Source organism: Muscardinus avellanarius (assembly GCF_963383645.1).
Source record: "Muscardinus avellanarius genome assembly, chromosome: 8".
NCBI lineage: Eukaryota > Metazoa > Chordata > Mammalia > Rodentia > Gliridae > Muscardinus > Muscardinus avellanarius.
The window spans coordinates 29,168,535-29,194,707 of record NC_137794.1 but is presented as its reverse complement, the minus strand read 5'-3'; the positions used below and the strand labels follow the sequence as shown (position 1 = coordinate 29,194,707).

Genomic DNA, 26,173 nt, shown 5'->3' with positions numbered 1-26,173 from the left:
TAGTTCTTTTTTGCTTAGTTTTTGCTGGATAGAAATTTTTGTTTCTCTGGTTCTGGCATGTATTACTTATTTCTTCTTTGCAGGTAATCTCTGTGCACTGAGGCACAAGCAACACCTCTTTGTACCCAAGGGATAAACTATAACACAGAGTCAGAGAGAGAGAATCTACCACATTGGTGTGAGACTCTGTACCCCTACAGCAGCAGCAGCAGCAAGGCATCCAGGGAACACAGCTTCCCTTTGGCAGTGACAGACCAGGGATAATGCCAAGGTGTCTACAGACTTATTGGTAGCAGTGTATAACAGTCAATTTTTTAAATTTGTGAATTAGTTTTCTATTGATTATCTCACAGCGTTCATGGTCAAGGGACCACGCACTGAGGCTCGCTGTTTAAGGGTCTCATGTGGGTATGATTAGAGCACCGCTGGAGCTGCACCTGCAGAGGATCCACTTTTGTGATCAAAACTCAGTTCCTCACAGATGTGGGACTTTCAGCTTCTTGCCTGTCGTCAGCTGGAGGCCGCCTTCAGTTCCTAAAAGCTGCTCTCCATTTCTTTCCATATGGGGAGGGAACCCAAAGCATTTCAGCTCACCTCCCCAACGTCAGAAGAGGTAGAGACTCCAACAAGAGGGGCGTTACAAAGCTGGACGTGGTGAAGTCCTGGTACTTGGGAGACTGAGACAGAAGGATCACAGGTTCGCGGCCAGCCTCAGTAACTTAGTGAGGCCCTCCACATCTTAGTGAGAGCCTGTTTCAAAAATAAATAAAATGGGGCTTGGGGTGTACCTCAGAGGTAAAATGTTCCTGGGCTCAATTGTCAGTACCAAAAAATGGAGGGACCGCAATCTAATGTACACCCTGTTGCCTTTGCTATATTCTCTTAGCTAAAAGTAAGTTGTAGGTCACACCACCCTCAGGGGATCCACAGTAGCACAAACTTCAGCAGGCAAGGTTCACGGGACCACCCAAAAATCTGTCCACCGCAGCTGGCTTAGAAGTTCCCTCTTGCAAAGGCAATCCAAACATAGGTAATTCAGAGTGGCTCCATCGTAATCAGAGGCCGGCTCCTTCAAGCTCTCCAGCTCACTTAAACTTTTAAGGATCAGCTTTTCTCCCAATGGATCAGAAGGCCGACGGCTTGAGCCAATCGTCCACAATCCAAGGAGCAAGCATCGGCAAAGAGAGAAAAGGAGCCTTAACCAACTTCTTTTTAAGATACTTTTTAAAACTTTTTTTGGACACTGGAATCTGAACCCAGGGGCATTCTACCTTTGCGCTATACCCCCAGGCCTCTTTATTTTTTATTTTAAAACAAGGTCTCGCTAAGTTGATGAGGACCTAAGTTGCTGAGGCTGGCCTCAAACCTGTGATCCTCCTGTCTCGGCCTCTAAGTACTGGGATTACAGGTGTGCGCCACAATGGCCAACTGAAGATACTTCTTGAAAATATCACTCACTTATCTCTCACTGAATAGAATATAACCCAGGACTCAACATAACTACATAGGAAGCTGGGAAATATATCTGCCACTCCAAATAAACTCAGAACCTCAAAACTTAAGGGGAAGGAAGAACGAGGGTAGTGCAGGAAAGGGAAGTGCCATCTCTGCTGCAGTAGACATCAACAAAATGGACCAGACAGGCCCGGGTTGCGGGACTCTGGGCCCCGGCCGAACTGCGCGTAGCACGCCAGACCCCTGGAGAAACCAGGCCCAGTAAGATGCTGGGTTCTGGGCGGGGCACGCCAGCTGGGGCCCGGGTCGCGGGACTCTGGGCCCCGGGCCGAACTGCGAGTAGCACGCCAGACCCCTGGAGAAACCGGGCCCAGAACAGAAAAAGATAAAGAAAAATATCGGAGAGGAGGTAAGAAAGCCATTATGGATGCCAGGACACTGCAGATGCAGACAAAACTTATCTAAATGCACTGGAACTTATGGAAAAATTCGCCGTGAAAGAGGACTGCTATTTCTCTATATTGTTAAGAATCTGACACATCACATATAAGGAGAGAGTTTAGCGGAGACCAAGGAGAAATGCGGTGTTGAAAGAGTTCTCCACGATGGTGGTGGAGACTTGTATTCAGGAGAAGCAGAAACCGGATCTTACCATCTTTATTTTTTTGGAGAAATTACACCAAATGTTGAATGCTACCATCACGCATGCTTAGGAACACTGGCAACATTCAGAGTGGAAAAAGAGCCTGGGAAGGATTTGAAACAGTGGAGGCAGTGGCAATGCCAGTGGCCAATACCCAGGGGAGGCAGAGATCTGATACATTACACCTGGAACCTTTGAAATAATAACCACAGAGACAGTGATCGGAACCTGCTGAGGGGTTAGGCGGGCACCGGGACCAGTGGCCAACATCGGAGCTTGCTGTGAGGCAAGGCCACTACTGAGGCCTCCGTGGGCGGGATTGGAACCTGCAGAGGGGTTAGACCGATGCTGGGGCCAGTGGCCGACATTGGAGCTTGCTGTGAGGCAAGGCCACTACTGAGGCCTCCGTGGCCGGGATTGGAACTTGCTGAGGGGTTAGGCCGGTGCTGGGGTCAGCGAGGCCAGCATCGGAGCCTGCCGTGAGGCAAGGACAGTGCTGGGGCCCCCGAGGACGTGACCAGAGCCTGCTGAGGGGTTAGGCCGGTGCTGCGGCCAGTGAGGCTGGCATTAGAGCCTGCCATGAGGCAAGGCCGGTACTGGGGCCTCCGAGGTCAGGATAAGAGCCTGCCCAGGGGTTAGGCCGGTGCTGGGGCCAGTGTGGCCGGCATCGGAGCCTGTTGTGAGGCAAGGCCAGTGCTGGGGCCTCCGAGGTCAGGATAAGAGCCTGCCGAGGGGTTAGGCCGGTGCTGGGGCCAGCGAGGCCGGCATCGGAGCCTGCCTTGAGGCAAGGCCGGTACTGGGGCCTCCGAGGTCAGGATAAGAGCCTGCCGAGGGGTTAGGCCGGTGCTGGGGCCAGCGAGGCCAGCATCGGAGCCTGCCATGAGGCATGACCAGTGCTGGGGTCTCCGAGGCGGGGATCGGAGCTTGACGAGGGGTTAGGCTGGTGCTGGGGCCAGTGAGGCCGGCATCTGAGCCTGCCTTGAGGCAAGGCCAGTACTGGGGCCTCCGAGGCCAGGATAAGAGCCTGCCGAGGGGTTAGGAAGGTGCTGGGACCAGCGAGGCCGGCATCGGAGCCTGCCGTGAAGTAAGGCCGATACTGGGGCCTCCTAGGCCAGGATAAGAGCCTGCTGAGGGGTTAGGCCGGTGCTGGGGCCAGTGAGGCCGGCATCGCAGCCTGCCGTGAGGCATGGCCGGTGCTGGGACCTCCGAGGCCAGTATTGGAGCCGGCCGAGGGGTTAGGCCGGTGCTGGGGCCAGCAAGGCCGGCACCGGAGCCTGCCATGAGGCAAGGCTGGTACTGGGGCCTCCGAGCCCGGGATTGGAGCCTGCCGAGGGGTGAGGCCGATGCTGGGGCCAGCAAGGCCGGCATTGGAGCCTGCCGTGAGGCAAGGCTGGTGCTGAGTGCTCCAAGGCCGGGATTGGAGCCTGCCTTGAGGCAAGGCCGGTACTGGGGCCTCCGAGGTCAGGATAAGAGCCTGCCGAGGGGTTAGGCCGGTGCTGGGGCCAGCGAGGCCAGCATCGGAGCCTGCCATGAGGCATGACCAGTGCTGGGGTCTCCGAGGCGGGGATCGGAGCTTGACGAGGGGTTAGGCTGGTGCTGGGGCCAGTGAGGCCGGCATCTGAGCCTGCCTTGAGGCAAGGCCAGTACTGGGGCCTCTGAGGCCAGGATAAGAGCCTGCCGAGGGGTTAGGAAGGTGCTGGGACCAGCGAGGCCGGCATCGGAGCCTGCCGTGAAGTAAGGCCGATACTGGGGCCTCCTAGGCCAGGATAAGAGCCTGCTGAGGGGTTAGGCCGGTGCTGGGGCCAGTGAGGCCGGCATCGCAGCCTGCCGTGAGGCATGGCCGGTGCTGGGACCTCCGAGGCCAGTATTGGAGCCGGCCGAGGGGTTAGGCCGGTGCTGGGGCCAGCAAGGCCGGCACCGGAGCCTGCCATGAGGCAAGGCTGGTACTGGGGCCTCCGAGCCCGGGATTGGAGCCTGCCGAGGGGTGAGGCCGATGCTGGGGCCAGCAAGGCCGGCATTGGAGCCTGCCGTGAGGCAAGGCTGGTGCTGAGTGCTCCAAGGCCGGGATTGGAGCCTGCCTTGAGGCAAGGCCGGTACTGGGGCCTCCGAGGTCAGGATAAGAGCCTGCCGAGGGGTTAGGCCGGTGCTGGGGCCAGCGAGGCCAGCATCGGAGCCTGCCATGAGGCATGACCAGTGCTGGGGTCTCCGAGGCGGGGATCGGAGCTTGACGAGGGGTTAGGCTGGTGCTGGGGCCAGTGAGGCCGGCATCTGAGCCTGCCTTGAGGCAAGGCCAGTACTGGGGCCTCCGAGGCCAGGATAAGAGCCTGCCGAGGGGTTAGGAAGGTGCTGGGACCAGCGAGGCCGGCATCGGAGCCTGCCGTGAAGTAAGGCCGATACTGGGGCCTCCTAGGCCAGGATAAGAGCCTGCTGAGGGGTTAGGCCAGTGCTGGAGCCAGTGAGGCCGGCATCGCAGCCTGCCGTGAGGCATGGCCAGTGCTGGGACCTCTGAGGCCAGTATTGGAGCCGGCCGAGGGGTCAGGCCGGTGCTGGGGCCAGCGAGGCCGGCACCGGAGCCTGCCATGAGGCAAGGCTGGTACTGGGGCCTCCGAGCCCGGGATTGGAGCCTGCCGAGGGGTGAGGCCGATGCTGGGGCCAGCAAGGCCGGCATTGGAGCCTGCCGTGAGGCAAGGCTGGTGCTGAGTCCTCCGAGGCCGGGATTGGAGCCAGCCTTGAGGCAAGGCCGGTACTGGGGCCTCCGAGGTCAGGATAAGAGCCTGCCGAGGGGTTAGGCCGGTGCTGGGGCCAGCGAGGCCGGCATCGGAGCCTGCCTTGAGGCAAGGCCGGTACTGGGGCCTCCGAGGTCAGGATAAGAGCCTGCCGAGGGGTTAGGCCGGTGCTGGGGCCAGTGAGGCCGGCTTGGAGCCTACCTTGAGGCAAGGCCGGTACTGGGACATCCGAGGCCAGGATAAGAGCCTGCCGAGGGGTTAGGCCGGTGCTGGGGCCAGCGAGGCCGGCATCGGAGCCTGCCGTGAGGCAAGGCCGGTACTGGGGCTTCCGAGGCCAGGATAACAACCTGCCAAAGGGCTAGACCGGTGCTGGGGCCAGCGAGGCCGGCATCGGAGCCTGCCGTGAGGCGAGGCCAGCATCGTAGCCTGCCGTGAGACATGGCCAGTGCTGGGGCCTCCTAACCCGGGAATGGAACCTGCCGAGGGGTTAGGCCGGTGCTGGGGCCAACGAGGCCGGCATTGGAGCCTGCTGTGAGGCTAGGCCAGTGCTGGGGCCTCCGAGGCCGGGATTGGAATCCTGACAAGGGGTTAGACCGGTGCAGGGGCCAATGGCCAGCATCGGATCCTGGCGTGAGGCAAGTTCACTCCTGCGGCCTCCAAGGCCGGGACCAAAGCCAGCTTAGGGGTTAGACCGGTGCAGGGGCCAGCGAGACCAGAACTGGGGCCTCCCATGAGGCAAGGCCGCTGCTTGAGCCAGCGAGGTCTGGATCAGTCCACTGAGTAACCAGGCCACTACTGGGACCATCAAGAGTGGGATCGGTACTTGCAACGCAGCATGCACAGAGAAATATCGCAGAAAATATAAATCAGACGCTTCTCTTAATCAGCAATAATTAGGAGGAAAAGGGCAACAGGAAGAGGATGAGCTATAGAAAGGGCCCTATAGTGAAGCAACTAATGTGACCAATCAGAGGGTATGTAATACTGGAGGACGGAGCCTCTTTAAAATGCAGGAGGTACATAAACAAATGTATCAAAGTAAATCACCAAAGAAGCGTGCGATGGAGGGAGGGGGAGGGAATGGGATGGGGGCTGGAGGAGGGCTAATTGGATGATGTGTGCTTGTATATCCTCTCAAGTCTTGTACTCCAATGTGATTGATATATTACTACAATGCACCAATTTCAAAAATAAATTAATAAAAAAAAATGGACCAGACAGGAGAGAGAAAGCGAAGACCCATGTGACCGCTCTTAGAATCTTCTGGGAGAGCATTCCTGAAGGCTCCTGGGACTGACTGGGAAGAACTGCTCTGTGGGCTGCAGGCCTACATTATCATTTAGATTGGATGAATGGTGTTATTTTCAGCATCCCAGTCTATACGCAAGCCAGCGAGGTCTGAAAAAATCATCAGCATCAGTGGCTCCCAGACTGAAATAATCATCAGAATCACCTGTTTGCTTAAGAATCGAGATTCAGAACATAAATTAGACTTGCTGAACTAGGATTTCCATAAGTAAGGCCAGGATTTTCTTTTCTTTCTTTTTTTAATTTTTAATGAGATCAAGCTCTCTAGGGAAGTCTGATGATCAATCAAGTTTAGAAACCAACCAAGCCAGGCGTGGTGGTGATGCTTGTGATCCCAGCATTTGGGAGGCTGAGACGGGGGAACTGCGGTTTGAGGACAGCCTCAGCTACTTAGCGAGACCCTTTGCAATTCTGTGAGACACTGCTTCAAAATAAAAATAAAATAAAATAGGGCTGGGGGTGTAGCTCAAAAGTAGAATGCCTCTGCGTTTCATTCCCCATACCACACACACACACACAAAAAGAAACCACCATTGTAGGCATCTTTTTAAAATAACTGTGTCTTTTCCCCAGTCTCCAAGTTATCTATATATTCTCAGCCTGAGATATAGGTGTATTTGTTAATCTTAGTATCAGCTTAGTGATTCTAATAACTCCATTGCTGTATGAATATCTTAGCCCATTTTCTCTTACTATACTCAAGAAGGCATAATGTATAAGGAATGCATGTGTTGGGCTCACGGTTTTGAAGCCCAAGATCAAGTGGCTGCATCTGTAGAGGTCCTTTGGTGGTGGGGACCATGCAGTCACAAGGCAGAGCAGGTCATCGCAGGGCAGGAGTGTCACACAGGAAGAGAGAGGCTAGAGGAGCTGACCCTCTTTATGACAATTTGCTGTCGTTATAACTAACCTGCTCTCACAGGAACAGCATTGGCCCCTTCATGTGGATGGAGCCCCAGTGACCATTTACTCCCTAGAAGTCTCACCTCCTCGACATCACTGCACTGAGGAATTCAACCTCAACATAAGATTTAGTCCAGCCAGGTTGGTAGTGTGGGTCTATATACTAGTATTTGAGAGGAGGTTCGCAGGTTCAAAAACAATCTCAGCAACTTAGTGAGGCCTCCAGAAACCTAATAAAAAATTTTTAAATGGCTATTGGTATAGCTCAGAGGTGGAATAGCCCTGGGTTCAATCCCCAGTACCAAAAGAAAAATGTTTTGGTAGGGACAGTCTATATTAAAGCCATGGTAGGAGGGAGGCATTAATCATGTTAAAGTTACTTGACATTAGGAGGTAAGCTACAAGTACCCAGCATCATTTAGCCAGATGGCTTCGCAACTCAGCATCTGTGTTGTTTGGAGAAGGATAATTCTTTGCTGTAGAAGGCTGTCCTGTGCACTGTGGGTATTTACCGGCTTCCTTGGCCTTTACCTACAAGAAGCCATGTAAGCAGCACCAGCTGTGAGAATTCACTCTCTCCTGACATTGCTACTATGCTATCTTTAGCATCTCACAGAAGCCCTGAAAATTCATGGCAAGAGAAATGTTATAGAACACTGGGTAGGTGGAGAAAGTGTCCCTAAAGAGTCGCACTCTGGATGTGATCATTCACGGCTCCCATTTTCCTATGCATTCTACATTTCCAGATAACTTCCTCAAATACCATGAGTGCTCACCTGACATCAATCAGTTTTTTATTGTGTATCACCTTCTTCTCCACAACCCCACACCAGCACCTAAATCAAAGAATCAGAAGAAAGGTGACGGGAGTTGGTGACCAAATGTCTCCAGCCTCACTAGTGGCAACCCGCTGCCACACTTACGCCCACACTCACCTACCCTCAGACATCTCATTTCTCATAATTAGGTAGGCTTCCTAAGGGAGAGTGCTGTAAACATGCTTTAAACTAGAGTAAAAAAAAAAAAAAACCACAGGTAATAAGTAAATGGAAATTTTAAGTTTTATTGGTAAATCACAATTTCTTATTGAGTACATGGTAGGGTACAATTAACAATGACAATACTCCAACATTTAAAATAAAAACTTTCAGAATCAACTTGACCAATATACAAAACTTTAGTTGCCAGAAAAATGTTTTATTTCAACAATACTCTTCTCATTTGTAAAAGAACTTCTCAAAATAGAGGGTTTTTAGATGAAATATTATAAAGCTTCATGTATACAAGAGATCGCCATGTCAACTGCACCACAGTAAAAGTCCAAAACTAAAGACTTGAAGGACCCTAATCAAGCCACATTCTATTGAAGCTATCAAAATCTTAAAATTTTTAAAATAGAGCATGGAACTACCTTCTACCACCAATTAAATACACTGGGGAGAAGTGTGGAAAATTTTAGCCTCATGGCAACATGAGATAAAGATTCTTAAACAGAGCAACGCGTGTATTAGTATCATCCCTATCACAGAGGAACATACTGCACTGTGTAAGGATTCTTTGAAGTTAGCTCGGAAATCTTTTAAGAAATATTTATTTTGCTGTGTTAAAATTGAAATAGAAATGACGATGAATTTTATGGAATGATGCAATGTGATACTGTGCTTGCTGAGTAGCTTGAAAACAGAACTCACTGCCTAGGGATAGTGTTAAAACAAACCAACTCGCACCGATATATGCTAAATTACAGGTCACATTGCAACTTCATTTCTGGAAGAAAGGATAATAAGTAATGAAAAAAATAACTATACCTCACGTTACTCCCAAAGTAACTCATGATATGTAGTACTAACATAAATGTCATTTGAATAGATGTCAAGAAATGTTTAAGTTCTTAAAAATGCTATGCCTCCCTGGAGTTTGAAAACAAAAGAAAAATACTCTTCTTTGTGTCTAACAGCAGCCAAGAGTGAGGCCACTTACTATAAGTGTCTTAGATTTACAGCATGCAAAAAAAAAATGATGCACCCAAGAATATGTAATCGTTCTTTGACCCACAATAGTCACTTGGCGGACTCAAAACAATTACTAATCTTGTGATGAGAAATCTTGCCAAAGATGTATTTACAGCACATTTTTGTAGAAATGAGCATTCAATTGTTCAATAAAGCAAGTGAGAAAAAGAAGTTATTACAAAAAACTCCAGATTATATGACAGAAGGTTAGTAAAAATAATCTGAGGAAAAGATAAGGAAAAATCATATTCCAGTTTTTTAATGCCATGGAACAGCCAGAAGTGTCAAATTAAACAACTAAATTATGTCAAAATAAAGATAATCAGCAGCATATTGCCAGACTCTTTATAACTATACTTAGAAAAAGCAGAAATAAATTCTAAATATGACTCTTAAAAAATAACTGTACCCAAACTCAAAAGAATAGGGGCAAGGAGCATTGTGCCTGGAATTCTGAAGACTCCTGTGTGTAGGGGACGGTGCTGTATATTTAAGTAACAAACTGCAAAGGAAGGGCTAGTATCTGCTTTCTACATGAGCACAATGTTCCCTCTATTAAAATGAAAGTAAGACACTAAACCCAAGATACTGCTTTTAGGAAATTTTGAAGATCAAAGTGCAGCAGAAAAGCATAATAAAAGGAATCATTTTATTGACTGGGCACATATCAATAGACTTTCTTTTCTTCTTTAGAACTATAACTTAAGATAGCAAATCCAAGTATAAGTTATTCTATCTTAGAATCTTTGGCTACTAGTCATTTACAACATTCAATCTGTGAAACCAGTGGTGAGTGAGATATGCTGGTGTCTTAATAAGGTTCCCAGGTGGAAAAGAAGGGAGGACTTAGGTTCATGCCTGTGAATGAAACTGACACTACGCTTTTTCTTTTCCTTTTTTATTTTCTTTTTGTCAGTACTGGAGATGGAACCCACAGGCATTCTACCTCCGAGCTACACCCCCAGCCATAATTTTTAGTCTTTTTTTTTTTTTAAACAGGGTCTCACTGAGTTGCGAAGGGCCTCCCTAAGTAGCTGAGGCTGTCCGCGACTGCCTTCCGAATGCTGGAATTACAAGCCTGTACAACTACGCCCAGCTGACACTATTTTAATTGGTGAGTTTCAGCATATAGAAGCTTAAATGTAAAATGATTTTTTCAAAGAATACTATTACGTCATGTGAAGAAAAATAATCTACACTAATAATTGTTACTACTGCAGGTATTCCTCTTCTTATGCCTGCAGCCTACTCTCTTCTAAACCAAGCCCACTGTGAGTAGCAGAACACCACCCCACAGTTCTCTAAGAAAGAAAGGTCTTCCTCCTTAAAGGAGGAAGAGGCTAGGACACCCCCACAGGCCTGCAAGCCACATGTCAGTGCTAACTAACCCTCTCTCCTCTTCTGTCTCACTTTTGATTAAGTTCATTTTAAAAATAGATGAGTTACAGAAAACTTTTAACCTGAAAATCAAAAGCACTTCACCAAAAAAAGTATTTGAATTCTGGGTTTTAAAAGATAAGAGTAAAGCCCAAAACAGAGAAAGCCTGTCTTCCAGTGGCCTTTCCATGCTAGCGTTGCCTAATAAATGATGGTAGAAGCTTCATATAAATGATTTACTGCCGCATCTGAGATGCTGGCGGTCAGTACAAGGTTCCCTGGGCAGGTGTCCTTAAAACCACTCCTGCAGCCGGGCGTGGTGGCGCACGCTTGTAATCCCCGAGCTTGGGAGGTGGAGACAGGAGGATCGTGCTGGTTCGAAGCTAGCCCAGCTGGCTTAAGAGACCCTGTTTCCAAAAATAAAAAAGTATAAAATAAGTCTGGGAGTGTAGCCCGGAGGTAGAAGCACTCCCAGAAACCCCAGTACCACCAAAAATAAAAAACCACCCCTGCACTTCACCCCAAGATTTCACCTCTAAAGATGTCCCAAAGTATAATGGTCAAAACCCACCACACGAAGGCCCAAATACAACCAGCGCCACGTTACAACATACTCCTTAGAAGGTTTAACAGAATAAGAAATCTTTTTCTAGTTAAAAATAAATACAAGAAAATTATATATTTGCTATTTAACCACTCTTCATAGACCACTCCCTGAGGATCTGTTTTCTACATATAGGATGCAAGCGTTAAAATACTATGTTGAGCATTCCTACTTTGGTATTCAAAATATCCATAAGCAATGTATGCACATCCGCTCCAAAATAATTTCTTAAAATTCACTAAAATAAGAGCTTTTCAAAAAAAATCTTTAAGAGATATATTTGTATACTTTTCTAGATTTTTTTTTTTTTTTTGCAGTAGTGGGGTTGGAACCCAGAGGCATTCGACCTCCGAACTACACCCCCAGCCCTATTTTTTATTCTTTATTTTAAAACAGGGTCTCATTTGAGTTGCAAAGGGCCTCACTAAGTAGCTGAGGCTGTCCACAAACCCAGATCCTCCTGTCTCAGCCTCCCAAGTACTGGGATTACAAGCGTGTGCCACCATGCCCGGCTTAGATTTATTTTTAAATAGCTAAAAATATTATAAAACCAACTCTTTGGAGCCACAGCAAGTATTTTCCCATGTCCATGGAGTCTAGGAGAAAAATTAAATCACTTCTTAGATTTAGTTTTAAAATGCTTAATTTTTTTACATACATAAAAGACTTCAATATATTTGGAAGGGAGAAATGAAGAAAAGAAAGAAGGAAAAGAGGGAAAAGATTTTTTCTTTAAAATTCTCACCGAGAAAAAATGAGTATTACCCTTCAGAATACAGGGTAACCAATGACCTTTGTGCTCAGAAGTGAGGAATCTGCTTAAAGGTTCACAGCAAGCCTCAGATGTCACTTGACAGCTGGCAGTCTGACACTCAGACTCCTGAGCCTGAAAGAGGTTCTATAGGACCCCTGGCCTGCACTATGATGCTTCAGACTTAGTCCAGACGCTATGGTCCCTGTCAGCCCCATACTTTCCCCCGACCACAAGGACATCAGTGGGCTGCGCCATCACCTGGTCTGAGTCACCTCGGGCACACCTTGCAGTGCTTTTCAACGTTCACCTGAAACAGAGCCAGTGTGGGGGGCAGTTCTCATAGGCTCCTCACCCTCTGTACCAGCACACGGCCCTTCTCATTTTCTCCAGGAGAAAAAAAAAAGAGGAGAGGTAAGGCCCAGGGTATGTGAGCAGATATGGAGTGGAAAAAATGACCACTTAATTTCTTAAAATGTACCACCTACATTCTAAAGAGAAGGAAGTGATGTCCAGTTAAGAAAAAATGGGGAAGGGCTAAATGAGTGATGTGTGCATGTATGCCTCTACCATCTTGTACTCACTCACTAAGATGTATGACTACAATGCACCAATAAAAAAAAAAAAAAATTTAAAGAAAACTATATTGACGCCATGAGGTGCGCAGCAGGATTAAACTGGAGGTGGGGAGGGAACAGAACAAGCTCTTCTGGCTGCTGCCTCCAGGAATCTATCTCTAATAGTAAAGCAAACACTGGTGGGTAATAATGCTTCAGAACCTAGGCTCAGGTCTTTTACAAACTGAGAACAATAATTTTCTAAAATAACACTTTTATTCTGAAGAAAACAAACTCTTGCCAAAAATCCTAAAAGATTTCAAAAGGGGGAAATAAAGATACCTAGACGCAATCATTCTGCTCTTCCACACAAAGGTCAGGTGGGCAGCTCCACCTAGAGATGCTCCCACCCCAGCACTTTGTTATTCAAAATAGTCAAGGGCAATAGTCAATTAGGAAAACAATCACATTGGACTTCAGGAAACATCAATTTTGCTTGGAGTCCTTAAGAAATAAATAACAGGCAACTTTGCAAAGACAAGAGAAGCCAGAAGCGTGAGACAGAAAACAAGGACTGAAGAGTGAGGACGGGAGCTCACATCTCCATTCTGACAGGGCTGGCAGCCCTGGGCGTCTCCGCAGAGGTCACAGGAGGACAGCTTCACTCTGGCATTGTAACTCCTCACTGCCCGTCTCCCTGTTCAAAAAGGCACACATCAGTTTGCATTTCTCCCTTTAGAGACAATTACTGCCAAAATGTAAAAGCATTTCAATACACTTTGGAAAGTTTTCCGTTCTTTGCATAATTTTACTTTTTCTTTGCAAGAAACAACTGAAATGCTCAAGAGAGGCCCAAACTGTAAACCAAATCCAAGAGAGAAACAAGCATTTAGTCCAATCTGTCTATACCAGCTGCTGGCCAACGTTGAGTGAGAGAAAACGAACTGCAAGGGCACATGGCCATCACAGCGTCACTCTGACCTCTCACTGGAATGGCAATGGTTTTAAACTGAGGACCACTTAACCTCCTCAAGATGCTATTTTAGGATGACATTTTCTATCTATTCAGATAAAATTCTAATCACTATAAGTACTGGAAAGAGATCTTGACCTTGATTTTATTTTAAAATATGTAAGTATGAAAAGAAGTCTATCTATATGATGCTTAAATGTTTTAAAACACTGAGCACATACCATCTAAAAACAATTGAATCTAAGTAGTTTTTAAAATAGTAGCTTGCACTATAAATTGTACCCAACCCAAAGTACATAAAGTACCTACAACAATCTATTAATAAACTCATTGCAAAGCAAAACTGAGTTTTATTTTACAATTTATTAAAAAACACATTGTTTTCAAATTTATTTCATTATTTTTCAGAAATAATTTTCTATACAATAAACATATTTGAGTATTTTTAGAAATAGGTTGGTTTTTTAATATTCTTATATTTCCTATAATTTCATTTTTAAAAGGGTTCTCTCTTTTTGCCTTTTGGAACCTGGGATCAAACCCAGAGCGCTGCATCTGCAAAGCAGGCGCTTTGCCACTGAGCTACATCCTGGGCCCTAGAATTTCATTTCAAAATGGACTCTTCAAAAATAAGTTGTTTGCCACAAAAAAATTACATAAACTGAATAAACCTCAAACATCAAGTGTGGGTCGTTGCAACCAGTTTAAATAAAAAGTTTGATGAGGAGGTACTGCCATTGGGTCTCTGCCGTGTATCTCATCCCTCCATCAGAAAAAAATGGTTCTATGCCTGTTTTCTAAGAACTTGAGTATATTCTCTTCCTTGGTTCCAATAGGAAGGTTAAGACAAGAGGAATTGCCTTACAGACGTACCAAAGGGGAGAGAACTGGTTTTGAATACTCTATACAGTACTACCCCAAATGTGAATGAGTTAGCTTTATTTTAACACATAATTGTCTACAACTACTTAACACATGATCTTGTCACACATCATGATGATTCTGAGCCACCATGAGTACTTATTCAGGATAAGACTTATTACAATTAGAAACTTAGCCCAGAAATCACAGTCACAGAAACTAATTCTGTGACAAATTTTATAAGTAATTTGGGGGACTCTCTAGAACAGCTCTATTTTTATATCCTAAATTCCTATCCTTTTATAAAATGAGAAACTACCAGTCAAATCAATTATGTTCAAGTTATCTTCCAAATAGACTATATATGTCCTTAACACATTAAAAAAGCTCTTAGGATACATATGTTTAGCAAAATACCAATCTCCCTCAGTTGAGGAAACAGCTACCCCAGAGGCCACTGTGACCACTGTTCCTGGTCTCTCCTGAGAACTCCCATGGCACCCCAGATGAAACGGGTGCTTGGGACAGAAGCAAAATCTTGGACACTCTCATCACCTTTTCTTTTGCAATTGTAAGTTAAGGCCCAAAACATTATGTGCAAAATTTTCTCTTTAACATTCATATGCTAAGTGTTCTCATGTGATTCTGGTAAATCGTTAATCGTCTATTTGAGTGGAAGCTTGATGCCTGCATCGCCCTCCTACACTCTCCCCTACCGACTGGTCCACAGAACCAGTCCAGTTAGATGGCCACTGCAAGTGAATGGACACGTGAATGCCCATTAAGTTCTAAAATGTGAGGAAGTCCACACCACCACTTACTTGGTTCATAGTAATCCACTATGGACACTGAAGCATCTTGGGTATTTGAAACTTTAAAGTTTCTCACAGCAGGAATATCAACACAAAACTGGGTTTCATTTACCTTTGAAAATACAAAACATTCTTAAGAGCTTGACACACCATGTGTTCATAATAAAGTAAGAGACTTTTCTTGTCATTTTAGGAAAACAGAAACTAACATCTAGGGAGGATGCCTACGTACCAGGCACTGCGCTATGTGCCTTCTATGAATTATCTTTTTTACCATATAAAACAACCCTTACAAGATAAGTACTGGTTTCAGTTCTATTTTACTGAAAGGGATCTTGAGACTTAGAGTTGTTAAGTGAGCAGCCAGCCCGCGGGCACATCCTGCTGGGACCATGGTGGCTCACCCAGATCCCCTGTTCCCAGGAGTACACCCCAACTCTAGCTGCTGCTAATGGCACACAGAAGCCAAAGAATTTCCCTCAGCTGATGCGAGCCACCTCACCAAATAAATGAGGCTTCGAGGTGGGGGATGCACTTCACAAATAATATTGCTTGATATTTGGTTCAAAAGGCCACCCTAGGTAGGGTACGGTGGGGTATGCCTGAAATCCCCAGTGACTTGAGAGGTTGAGGCAGAAGGATCAGAAGTTCAAGGACAGCTGCTGCATCTTAGTGAGTCTGTCTCAAAATACAAAACAAAAAGCAAAAAGGATGGGGATGTAGTTCCGTGGTAGAGTGCCCAATTCTCAGTAGCATGTAAGGAAGTAAGCATGTAAACAAGTAAGGAAGGAAGGAAGGAAATAAATAAATAAAGGCCAGTCCACCCATCTACAAGAAGGACAATTTATGCCAATTTGACAATGCCAGTTAAAGAATCAAAAATTTAGTAAATTCCTTCAAACGTTCATTATTTGCCAATAGCAGTAAATGAAAAGCCAAATTAATCACAAATCAGTAGACACTCAAAGGAAGATATTTAACAAAATATCAGAGATGCAAGACAACTCCACAATCAAAATAAATCAAGTAAATAAAAAAAACCTTATATTTTTCAAGTTCCAAATCAGGTACATGTATTTCAAACGGTATTCAACATAAGAAAATTCCAGAACAGCATAAGAACTAAAGACTGAATTAGTTTTAATAGGACAGTGACCAGAGTGACTTTTTTCTTAAACCAGAGTGATCTTTAAAATGCTAACACAAATAAGAACACTTAGAAACTAGCTTTTTAATGGTAAATATGTAGTAACATATTTCTGACTTACACTTAACAAAACTGGAATAAGAAACATGTGTTCTCCCATATAATATGAAATCCTAAGAATGCTTAGAAATCAATTTCAGTTCACCTTATGTGTTTCATATAGATGATAGACGAAAAGAATGGTGTACATGCCAGCAGCAGTTCAGAGATATAATGAGCAGAGTCTGGGATTCATTTACCTTTGCCTGACTTTTTTTTCCCCAGTACTGGAGATTAAACCCAGGGGCATTCTACCTTGGAGCTACATCACCCTGCCCCCAGTTCTATTTTTTATTCTTCATTTTTAAACAAGTTCCCACTAAGTTACAGAGGGCCTCACTAAGGAGCTGAAGCTGGCCACAAACCCGCCATATTCCTGTCTCAACCTCCCAATTACTGGGAATACAAGCATGCACCACCATGCCTGGCTTGCCTGGCATATTTTTATACCTTATTCTTGGATAAGTAGTATTTATAAAGCAATGGAAAGGGTATACAATATTTCTTTCTTAAAATCAAACCTCTGAAAATATTCTTCTATGATTTAAACCTCTGATTTTTTTTTTTTTTTTGAGGTACTGGGGGTGGAACCCAGGGGCTTTTCTACTTCCGGGCTATACTCCTAGATCTAATTTATATTTTATTTGGAAACAGGGTCTCACTAAGTTGCCGAGAGCCTCACTAAGTAGCTGAGGCTGGCTTTGAACCTGTACGATCCTCCTTTCTCAGCCTCCAAAGCGCTGGGATTACAAGTATGCACCAACACGCCCAGCAAACCCCTGATTTTTTAAGGCAGGAATATTAACCATTTGGAGATTTGTTAAAAGCTTCATGAAAACAATTTAAAACATATAATTATGTTACATCTTCAGCATTTAGGCAAATATGTTTAGCAATTCCCTAAGGAAAATGAGTTCTCAAATTGAGATCTAGACTGACCTCCTGAAGTTATAATATGGCAATATTTTACATTTACCATGTGTTATAGTTTGGAGATAGAATTTCCCCCAGAAGAGCTCATGTGAGCAAAAATGTTCAGAGGTGGTATAACTGAATCATGAGTGTTGTGATCTCATCGGTGGATGAGTCCATTGATGGACTGGTGGATTTACTGGGTGGTAAGAGTTGGGAAGGGTGTGGCTGGAGGAGGAAGTAGCTGGGAGTGTGGTCGTGGAGATCATATCTGTCCCTCACCCTCAGCCCTGGCTTTTCTCTGCTTCCTGCTGACATGCCCTGAGCTCCTGATGGACCCAGCCTGACATGGACTGATACCTCCAGAAATGTGAGTAAATACATCTTCCTTCCTCTAACTTGTGATCATCAGGTATTCTGGACCACAGCAGTGAGAATGCTGATGGACACAGCAAGAAATAAGGATTTCGTATCGAGGTCTTCTTCAGGGTCATCATTAAGAGCAACAGAGACAGCATGGTCACCACATTAAATCAAAGGTGCAAAAAGCCAAAATAAAGCTGAGCATGGTGGCACACACTTGTATTCCAGTAGTTGGGAGGCGGAGACAATAGTATTACAGGTTCGAGGCCAGCCTCAGCTACTTAGTGACTCAGTGAGGCCCTGTTTCAAAATAAAGAATAAAAAATTGGACTGGAGTTGTAGCTTGGAGGTAGAATGCCCCTGGGTTCCATCCCCAGTACCGCAAAAAAATAAAATTAAATTAAATTAAAAATAACCATGGCTTAAAGAAAACCTTAAAGGTAGACTTTTGAACGCAATAAACAGTAACTATCAATAATGACCTTTATAAAAACTTAGGTTTTCCTACTTACGGAATCTAAATAGAGGTTGAGTTTCCCATGATCGTGTTCTACTTTCTTCACTGTCTCGCTCAGAGGAATTGTGTCTGAAGGCACAGTAAAGCCACTGAGAAGGTTAACTTCCATAAGAGCCATGCCACTCCTCTCTTGGCCCAAAAACCTTAGTCAAAGAGGAAGGAAGAAAATCTGTTAGAAAAAACTTACAGCTGTTATAAAATAATCTTCATAAGAAAATTAAAGCTACCAAATGTTATTCCAATTACTATTCAAGTTCAAATAAAATGTACTACAGAGCCGGGTGTGGTGGCGCACGTTTGTAATCCCCGCGCTTGGGAAGCGGAGACAGGAGGATCACGCAGGTTTGAAGCAAGCCACGCTGGCTTAAGAGACCCTGTTCCCAAATAAAAATATATAAAATAGGTCTGGGAGTGCAGCCTGGAGGTAGAAGGGTTTCCAGGAACCCCAGTACCACCAAAAAAAAAAAAAAAAAGTACTATGGAGAATTTTAAACCAGGCCATCCTTTCCTATGTGTATGATACTCTTTCTCTTTTATTGGTGCATTGCAACAATACGTCACACGTGCACACATCACTTGGTGTGTTTCCTGCCACATCCCATTCTGCTTGCCCCTCTGCTTGTTAGCAAGGTTGATACCGATATGTTCATTTGGAATATAGTAGAGCAGTTGGTTCATTGCACAGATAAGATGAAATGTCTGCACTGTAAGACTTGTGTTTGTCGGCTACAGCAGGTACAGTGTACATCTTTTCAACAAATTATAGGGTGTTTTATTAGTGGTGATTCCAAAGTGAACTTCACTTTTCATTTTCTCCAAAGTTGACAGCATTACATTTCTCAGCTGAAACCCAGGACCTAGGAGAAGGCATCGCATGACTACTCACTGGTAGACCAGCCAAGACCTTAGCAACCTCTCCTTCATCGGGTTTATTAAGAGAAGACTAGCAGTGAGCAGCTCTCCCTGTGTTCTCCCAGATATGTGAACACAGTTTGTGTTTTCTTTGGCCACTCTGAGAGAATTACAATCCTTGCAAAGCATTTTGCACCTTGTCCTTCTCTTTTTTTTGGGCGGGGTGCTGCTGCTGGGGATTGAACCCAGCAGCATTCTACCTTCGAGCTACACCTCCAACCCTTTTTATTTATTTATTTTTGTTTGTTTTCAAATAGGGTCTCCCTAGGTTGCTGAGAGTCTAGCTACATTGCTGAGGTTGTCCTCGAACTTGAAATCCTCCTGTCTCAGCCTGCCACGCACTAAGATTACAGGTGTGCACCACCACGCCCAGCACGCCACATCCTCCCTTCACCCTATTGCACACAATGTGGGCATCAAAGAATCTAGGCACCAGTGACATTTTGTCTCCTTTAAAGTAAATATTTTTCTAAGATGAATAGGTGAAAATAGCTTTGCATTTGGAACAAAAAGAGCAGTGTTGCTATGGAAAGAAGTGCGCCTCCAACATGAAAGGATCCTAAGTATTGTTAGGCTACTTCCTGTTGTCCTTTTAGATGGTAAGAGTGAGAAGAACTGTTAGAAAACTTTGCTTTTTGGAACAGCAAGCAGGTGCCTGCCAAACATGACTGACTGCAAAGCCATACAGTGAGCTGCTGACCTCAGCTGGCTCAGGGGGTCCAAAGCAACTGAAGCCAGCTGCTGGGTGATGCACACAGCCAGAGTGGATGCTGTTGAAAACCAGCAACAGGATTGAAACTAGAGGTGTCTGCGTGTAATCAAAGATCACAGATGAGAAAAACAGCCAATCTGCTGAAATACTGAAAGGTACAATGCAGACTGTACTTTGAGTCCATCATCCAAGTGCCTCGGTTGACCAAAGGCTTTTGAAAAATTAACCAGAGCCAGAATTTTTTCAACCACCATTCCACACAGAAAATCTTGTCTGAGGTCAAGTCAAGTTTTGTTCCTGTTGCTGGGAACAAAATGCCTGAAATATCAGGCAATTTTTTATAGGGTGCCACTGGAAAGGATTCATTTATGTCTTGTGTTTAATATAAGATTTTTTTCTCAGAAAACTAATAGTAGCATTCAAAATCCTTTTATAGTGAGACATGGTGTTGCACACGTATAATCCTAGCTACTTGGGAGGCTCAGGCGGGAGGACTGCAAGTTCAAGGACACACTGGGCAATTTAGGAAGACTTTGTCTCAAAATAAAGTAAAGGGGTTGGGAATAGAGCTCAGGAATAGAATGCTTGCCTAGCCCTCAAGGACCTGGGCTCAGTGGGAGAACAGGGACAGGGAGAAGAGGGGAGAAGGAAAAGGAGGCTTTTATAAAACCTCTAGGCTCACTTGGGGATATTCTCTTCTTCAGGTTCTACCTCCAACCACAGTCTATTGCCCATGTGACTCCTGACACTGGGTAAAGACTATTAGGCCTCTTCATGGTCCAAGTCCTAGTTCTTTATTTTTTTGGTGGTTCTGAGGGTGAGGGTAGAGGGGCCTTCTACCTCTGGGCTACACTCCCAGACCTATTTTATACTTTATTTGGAAACAGGTCTCACTAAGTTGCTGAGAACCTCATTAAATAGCTGAGGCTGGCTTCGAACCTGTGTGATCCTCCTGTCTCAGCCTCCCAAGCACTGGGATTACAAGCATGCGCCACCACGCCCGGCTCCGAGCCCTAGTTCTACCTCTTATCCTCCTTTGTTTTCTCACTTGACCTCCCTGAGAAGTAAAAATTTCCCTCTTACAACTTCATAAAGCTTTTCATCTTTGACCTTTTCAAAACTAGAATTTTAGACTTACTTAGAGAAGTTTTTATATTAATTTCTGTCTCCCCCTCCAAACAGTAAATTCCATGGAAACGGCTGCTGCCTGTTTGGGCTCAACATTATGATTAAGTACACAGAGGAGACTTAATGATTCTTAATAAGTAAACGAATGAGTAGATCAAAGAGAAAAGCAGAGCTAAGAAGAGTACTGAACTGCACAGAACTGAGATGCCTATACACATGTTCTGTGCAGTGCCTAGATGTAAGTTTGTGATAATTGTAGGTTATAATTGTTGGCAATGGTAATAACTTGATACTGTTATTCTGGAACAGAGGCCAATTGTAAGCTTAATAATAATAATAATAATAATAATAATAATAGTCTTACTTCCTTCTCAGTTGAAAGCCACTGAAGAGATGCTGGTCCCAAATGCCCAAGAAGGTGAGAAATGGGGCAAGTGTGTGTGACACTTTATCCCAAAATCAAGAGCAAGAAGGTCAAAAGAGAGTGCAGATGGTAGCAATAACAGAGGTGACTGGATTGCGGCAGTGGCTAAGAAGGCTGACCACCTGGATAAACACTCAGAGGTGACCTTGAGAAGCACTTTGGCAGCTCAGGACAGCATCCGTGATGTCCAACCCAACAAGCTAAGTTCAGCCATAATGCTGTGAGGTGTTTGAAAAGAGCAAACAACAGCTCCTCATTGTCAGAGCAGTATTTCTGTAGCTTCCAGCTCAACCCCAAATACTGCAGGTGCAAGAGGGTAGACTGACAAGGAAGAAACTGCAAAGCCTCTGATTCAAAAACTTCTCAAAGCGTTACTCAAAAACTTGCGCGTGTGTTAGAATGACGAGAAAACAACGAGGGCAGCTTCAGAGCCCTCTCGGGAGGTCACCAGGCCTGGGGTAGAACTTCTTTTCCTTGGACTTAACAAGCTCTCCAATGCTTTGGATAACAACCAATACAAGAGTCATCTTAATTAAGCCCATCCAGAAGCTTTCGTTAGCGGGGCTTAATTACCCAAAATGGGGATCTAAACTGAAATATTTCTAGTGTATCTAAAAAACAAAATAATTCTGTTCATTGAATATGCATGCTTCTATGAAGCTTGGGGTCAAAAGTATAAAAGGGAAGGGTAAATCTGAATCTAAAGTGAAATTATTTCAACAGAAAAATAACTCACAAAGAATAATCATTTTGTCTTGTTAAACATGATTAGTTTTGGTCATGAAATACTTTTCCTAAACTACACTTGATTTTTGTTCATTTATACATATATTTCTATTAAAATTTGTTATAAATACAAGAAAAACTTGTAAGCAATTTTGAGGCATTTCTAAGAAATGCTTAAATAACATATAGTCCTTTTGGTTTATAATCTAAAGTGTAATACATAGTTGAATTATTTATTAAGTTTAACTCCTTATAGGTTATAACTTAATAACCACACATAACTAAATCTTCAAATCTATTTTTCTAAAGAAAGAAGAGGAGGGACCTAAAATGATGCCTACCTTGTACACACATTCAAATTGACATGATTGATATCATCTTTATTATCTTTTACATCAACATCTAAATCGAAGGCTTCTTGATTTTGGACAGATCTTCTTCTTCTAAAAGACTCTGAATCTTTCACATTATAAATAACATTGAGCTGAAATAAATAACAAATTGGCATAAATAATAAATTACATATAAAATTCTATCATTATACATTCTAAATATTAGCTAGTGATCTTTTTGGAAACTGAATTTTTAATCTTCACTAGGAAAAATTTAGTTTCACTGGCTAACAATGCATCATTATTACCAAATACTGTAAATGTTTACTAAATTTTTTAAAATTGGCAAAATTCTTAGGTTTTATATTCCAAAGCAAATATCCTAGGAACATTGTGGATAGTAATCATGGGATATTGGTTTTTCAAAAAATATAAAACACACCCTCAAGGGAAAAAGTGAAGCTACTACCAACCTTCTTGAGAGCATCTTCTGACACACAAATGGAGTGATTTTTCACAAACTGGAACCTTAGAAACTCTCACGAAAAAAAATGAAAACTAAAACATCACCTGTTCAACTGCTGAGAATTCTTTTTCATTATACAATGCTTTCCAAGATAATAAAACTAATGATGGGTTCAAGTCAACAGGGTCTTTTCAAGTGTATACTCTGGCCTCACCACTCATAGAAAGGTTCTGGAGGAGCACTGGGGCAGTATGAGACCAGTGTCTTTCCCAAAGGATCCCAATCAGAATCAAAATTTCCTAGGCCAGCCTCATCCCAAAGTGGAAAGGAATCTATTTAAATGTTTGATCTCATCCACTTTTTTGATACTAAGTTTCATATGAAGCTAAATATTGTTAAATAACATATTTTCTTTTCAGCTTAAAATACACATGCATACACACACACACACACACACACACACACACACACACACCCCTAAGAAATAAACACCTACTGCCTTTCTTCTATTTATGCACTTTAAAAAGTCTTCTCACTAAACTACACTTTTCAGATCTAATAGTCCCGATCTTTCCCTTCTGCCACATCCCAAACTCATATAATCTTCCACTCACTTCATCGTCCTGACACTTGTCAATTCTTTCTTAAACCACAAAAATTAATGATTAATTTTAATAATAATCAAAGTAATTCCTGGAGCAGTTGGAGAATGGTTTCATAAAATTGGAAAAATGATCTTTCCTCCCCTTTCCAGTGCCATGTAACGGTCCCTTTAGAGATGGATGTCCTCAAACAGGAACTGGACTATTAGACTTGTGAACTAGGTCTAATTACTACCCATCCGTAACTGTCACAGCTTATATCTGGCCCACAGCAAAGTGCAGCTGCTCACTAGAGAACTCCAAAAGATCTTGCAGTTTGTTTGTTTTGTTCAACAGCCTCGGTTTTATTCCCCAAAACGGGTTAACTTTTACTGCAAACTTGAGTTCTTTGCTCTCTTTTTTTCCAGGGTCCATACAAAAATCTCAACACCCACTTCTGGGTAACCAACTTCTTTGCAATATTTTTCCCTTCACCATGAGAAAAGCCTTTTGGTCCCTCCCTTTCATTTTCTGGATTCTGATACAGACATGGAATAGTGAATATTCTGACCAGTAGGTATGACACCAATCCCAGTCCCCTTCAAAACTTAAGTAACAATCATTTGGTTCGGGTGACTTATATACATTTGGTTTTTCAGAAGTGAATTTCAGTAAGTTTGGTAATTTAAATATACATAATTTTACGGTATGTTAAAATATGCTTCATATTTACTTTTGGATACACTCTGGATCTTGAAAGGCAGCAATGAGAATGAGAACTCCCCAGCTTTTGTGAGTGATCAATATAAACTGTTCACTCTTTTGCCGTCTAGCCTTTCCATCCAATACCATTGCTTTTCACTATGATAATTTTTCCTTGATTTTTTAAAATGTTTACTGTGATCCAGGCGTGGTGGCACATGCTTGTAATCCAGTGCTTGGGAGGCTGAGAAAGGAGGATCACGCAGGTTCAAAGCCAGCCTCAGCTACTGAGTGAGGCTCTCAGCAACTTAGTGAGACCCTGTTTCCAAATAAATTATAAAATCGGTCTGGGAGTATAGCCCAGAGGTAGAAAGCCCCTGGGTTCCATCCCCAGTTCCACAAAAAAAAAAAAAAAATGTTTACTGTGTTTTGAGTACTATGTAAAATATTTAGAAATTATTTAGAAATTTCCTAATTATACCTGCTTAGCAAGGTACACCCACCCTACTTAACAGTGTACCTGTTGACCCAATTAGAATAATTGTACCAGTTTTTCAAAAAGTGCCTCTGTCTGTAATGACCATCCTATTAACTTCTCAGCAACTGTCTCAGGGTTGTTTTTCCAACCCAAGCATATAATCATCTGTAGTTCTATCAAATATTTGGGGTTTCCAATAGGATAAATGTAAAGTCTCCATGCTTTTTAATGTATTTTTAATGTAATGGTTATCTCAAGAAAGTATTTTTCATGCTACTTCTATTTTATTATGTCTCCTACTGTACCATAAAAAGTTTCTTTGGATTTTTTTCCTGTACCAGAACGCTGAACACAATCATTCTCTAATTGTTTTATTTACTACTATATAAGTCTGATTTTTAGAGGACTGCATTTCCTAGCTTCAAGACAATAACTTGTAACACAATGATGATCTTTATGTTAATTATATACGAATATTGAGAATTTTTAAATAAATGTATATTTGTTTTTAAGGTAACAGTAGAAACTCTACCAACATTACAATTTCCGAACTGTAAAATAAAAAGGTTGAAGTTCCTACCTATTCACATAAATCATATTGGGGAATTTTAATCCTCACTTGGAAAGACTTACAATAATCCCCCCCAAATATTTTTCTAATAGATTATCAATACATATAACTTCTCTCTACTCACCAGCTCATAACATCTATAATGCTTTTTATTAGAGTAACATTTTGAATAAGTTATTAAGGATGTAATACAAGCTACATAGTTTAGTTAAAGACTTAGCAATGCTCCCACGACAATACTATTAAATCATAGCTGATTGAAAAATAAACATTACATACCTGACAAACAGCAAATCCAAAACCACTTGCGGAAATATTAACTGCAGTTGGCTGCGCCACAGTGAGCTGAATAAAGGTAAAAAGGAAAGTATTGAGGCTACTTCTCCACGCCTGATCCCTCCATGCCACAAAAGAGATCGGCATTCTCACGCACCGGCACATCGTTTATCCATGTGTGTTGGGGCTCAGGAGACCTGTGATCCTCCTGTCTCAGCCTCCCAAGTGCTGGGATTACAGGTGTGCACCACCACACCCAGCTTCTTTGTTCCATTTTAGAGAAAGAATTCTACGACTGGTGCTAACAACTCTCTTAAAAGGGCATGCCATAGAGATGAAATGAATATGGTCTTGGAATCCTGGGTTCAAACCCTAGCCCTACTGTTAACATTATCACAGTCTTGAGCAGGGCACTAGCTTTGAAGAGGTTGGGAAGATGGAAGAATAGAGGAATCCCGCACCAGATTGCCCCTCCACAGGATGCACACAAAGCAACAGGTGAGTAACTGAAGAGGCGAGTGGCTGTGAGCAACAGTGACCACGGAAAACAAAGAATACACAACCTGAGGAAGTCCAGAGACTGGGAAGAACAGCAAAGCAAGAGAAGCACGGACGCCAGCGCCTGGCCTGGGCAGGCGGCCATCTGCTCCCCAGAGTCAAAGGTCAAAGAATAACCGGGAGGTAGAGAAGGGCACAGAGCAGCGGACATTAGAGAAGGAACTTCACGGCTTCTCTCAGCAAACTCAGAGTTCTGTAGCTAGGACCATCTTTAAAAGGGTGCCATTGTCTGGGCCTCTGCTCTCCAGAATATGTGGAATAATCAGGGTTCTCTTTGCACCCCTGCC

General features: G+C 43.7%; 1 protein-coding gene across 1 annotated transcript in view; it reads right to left on the bottom strand.

Annotated features, from left to right (window-relative positions):
* Positions 1-475: 475 nt before the first annotated feature.
* Positions 476-26,173, bottom strand: part of CD109 (CD109 molecule) — a gene marked incomplete at both ends in the record, with an annotated part of 163,838 nt that continues 138,140 nt past the window's right edge. Inside the window, 8 exons of the mRNA XM_080700077.1 lie at positions 476-554; positions 7,812-7,871; positions 12,055-12,089; positions 12,876-13,033; positions 14,992-15,094; positions 18,016-18,163; positions 22,264-22,406; positions 25,332-25,397. Of these exons, the coding sequence (XP_080556203.1) occupies positions 476-554; positions 7,812-7,871; positions 12,055-12,089; positions 12,876-13,033; positions 14,992-15,094; positions 18,016-18,163; positions 22,264-22,406; positions 25,332-25,397 (792 nt within the window). The remainder of the gene's footprint in view (positions 555-7,811; positions 7,872-12,054; positions 12,090-12,875; positions 13,034-14,991; positions 15,095-18,015; positions 18,164-22,263; positions 22,407-25,331; positions 25,398-26,173) is intronic.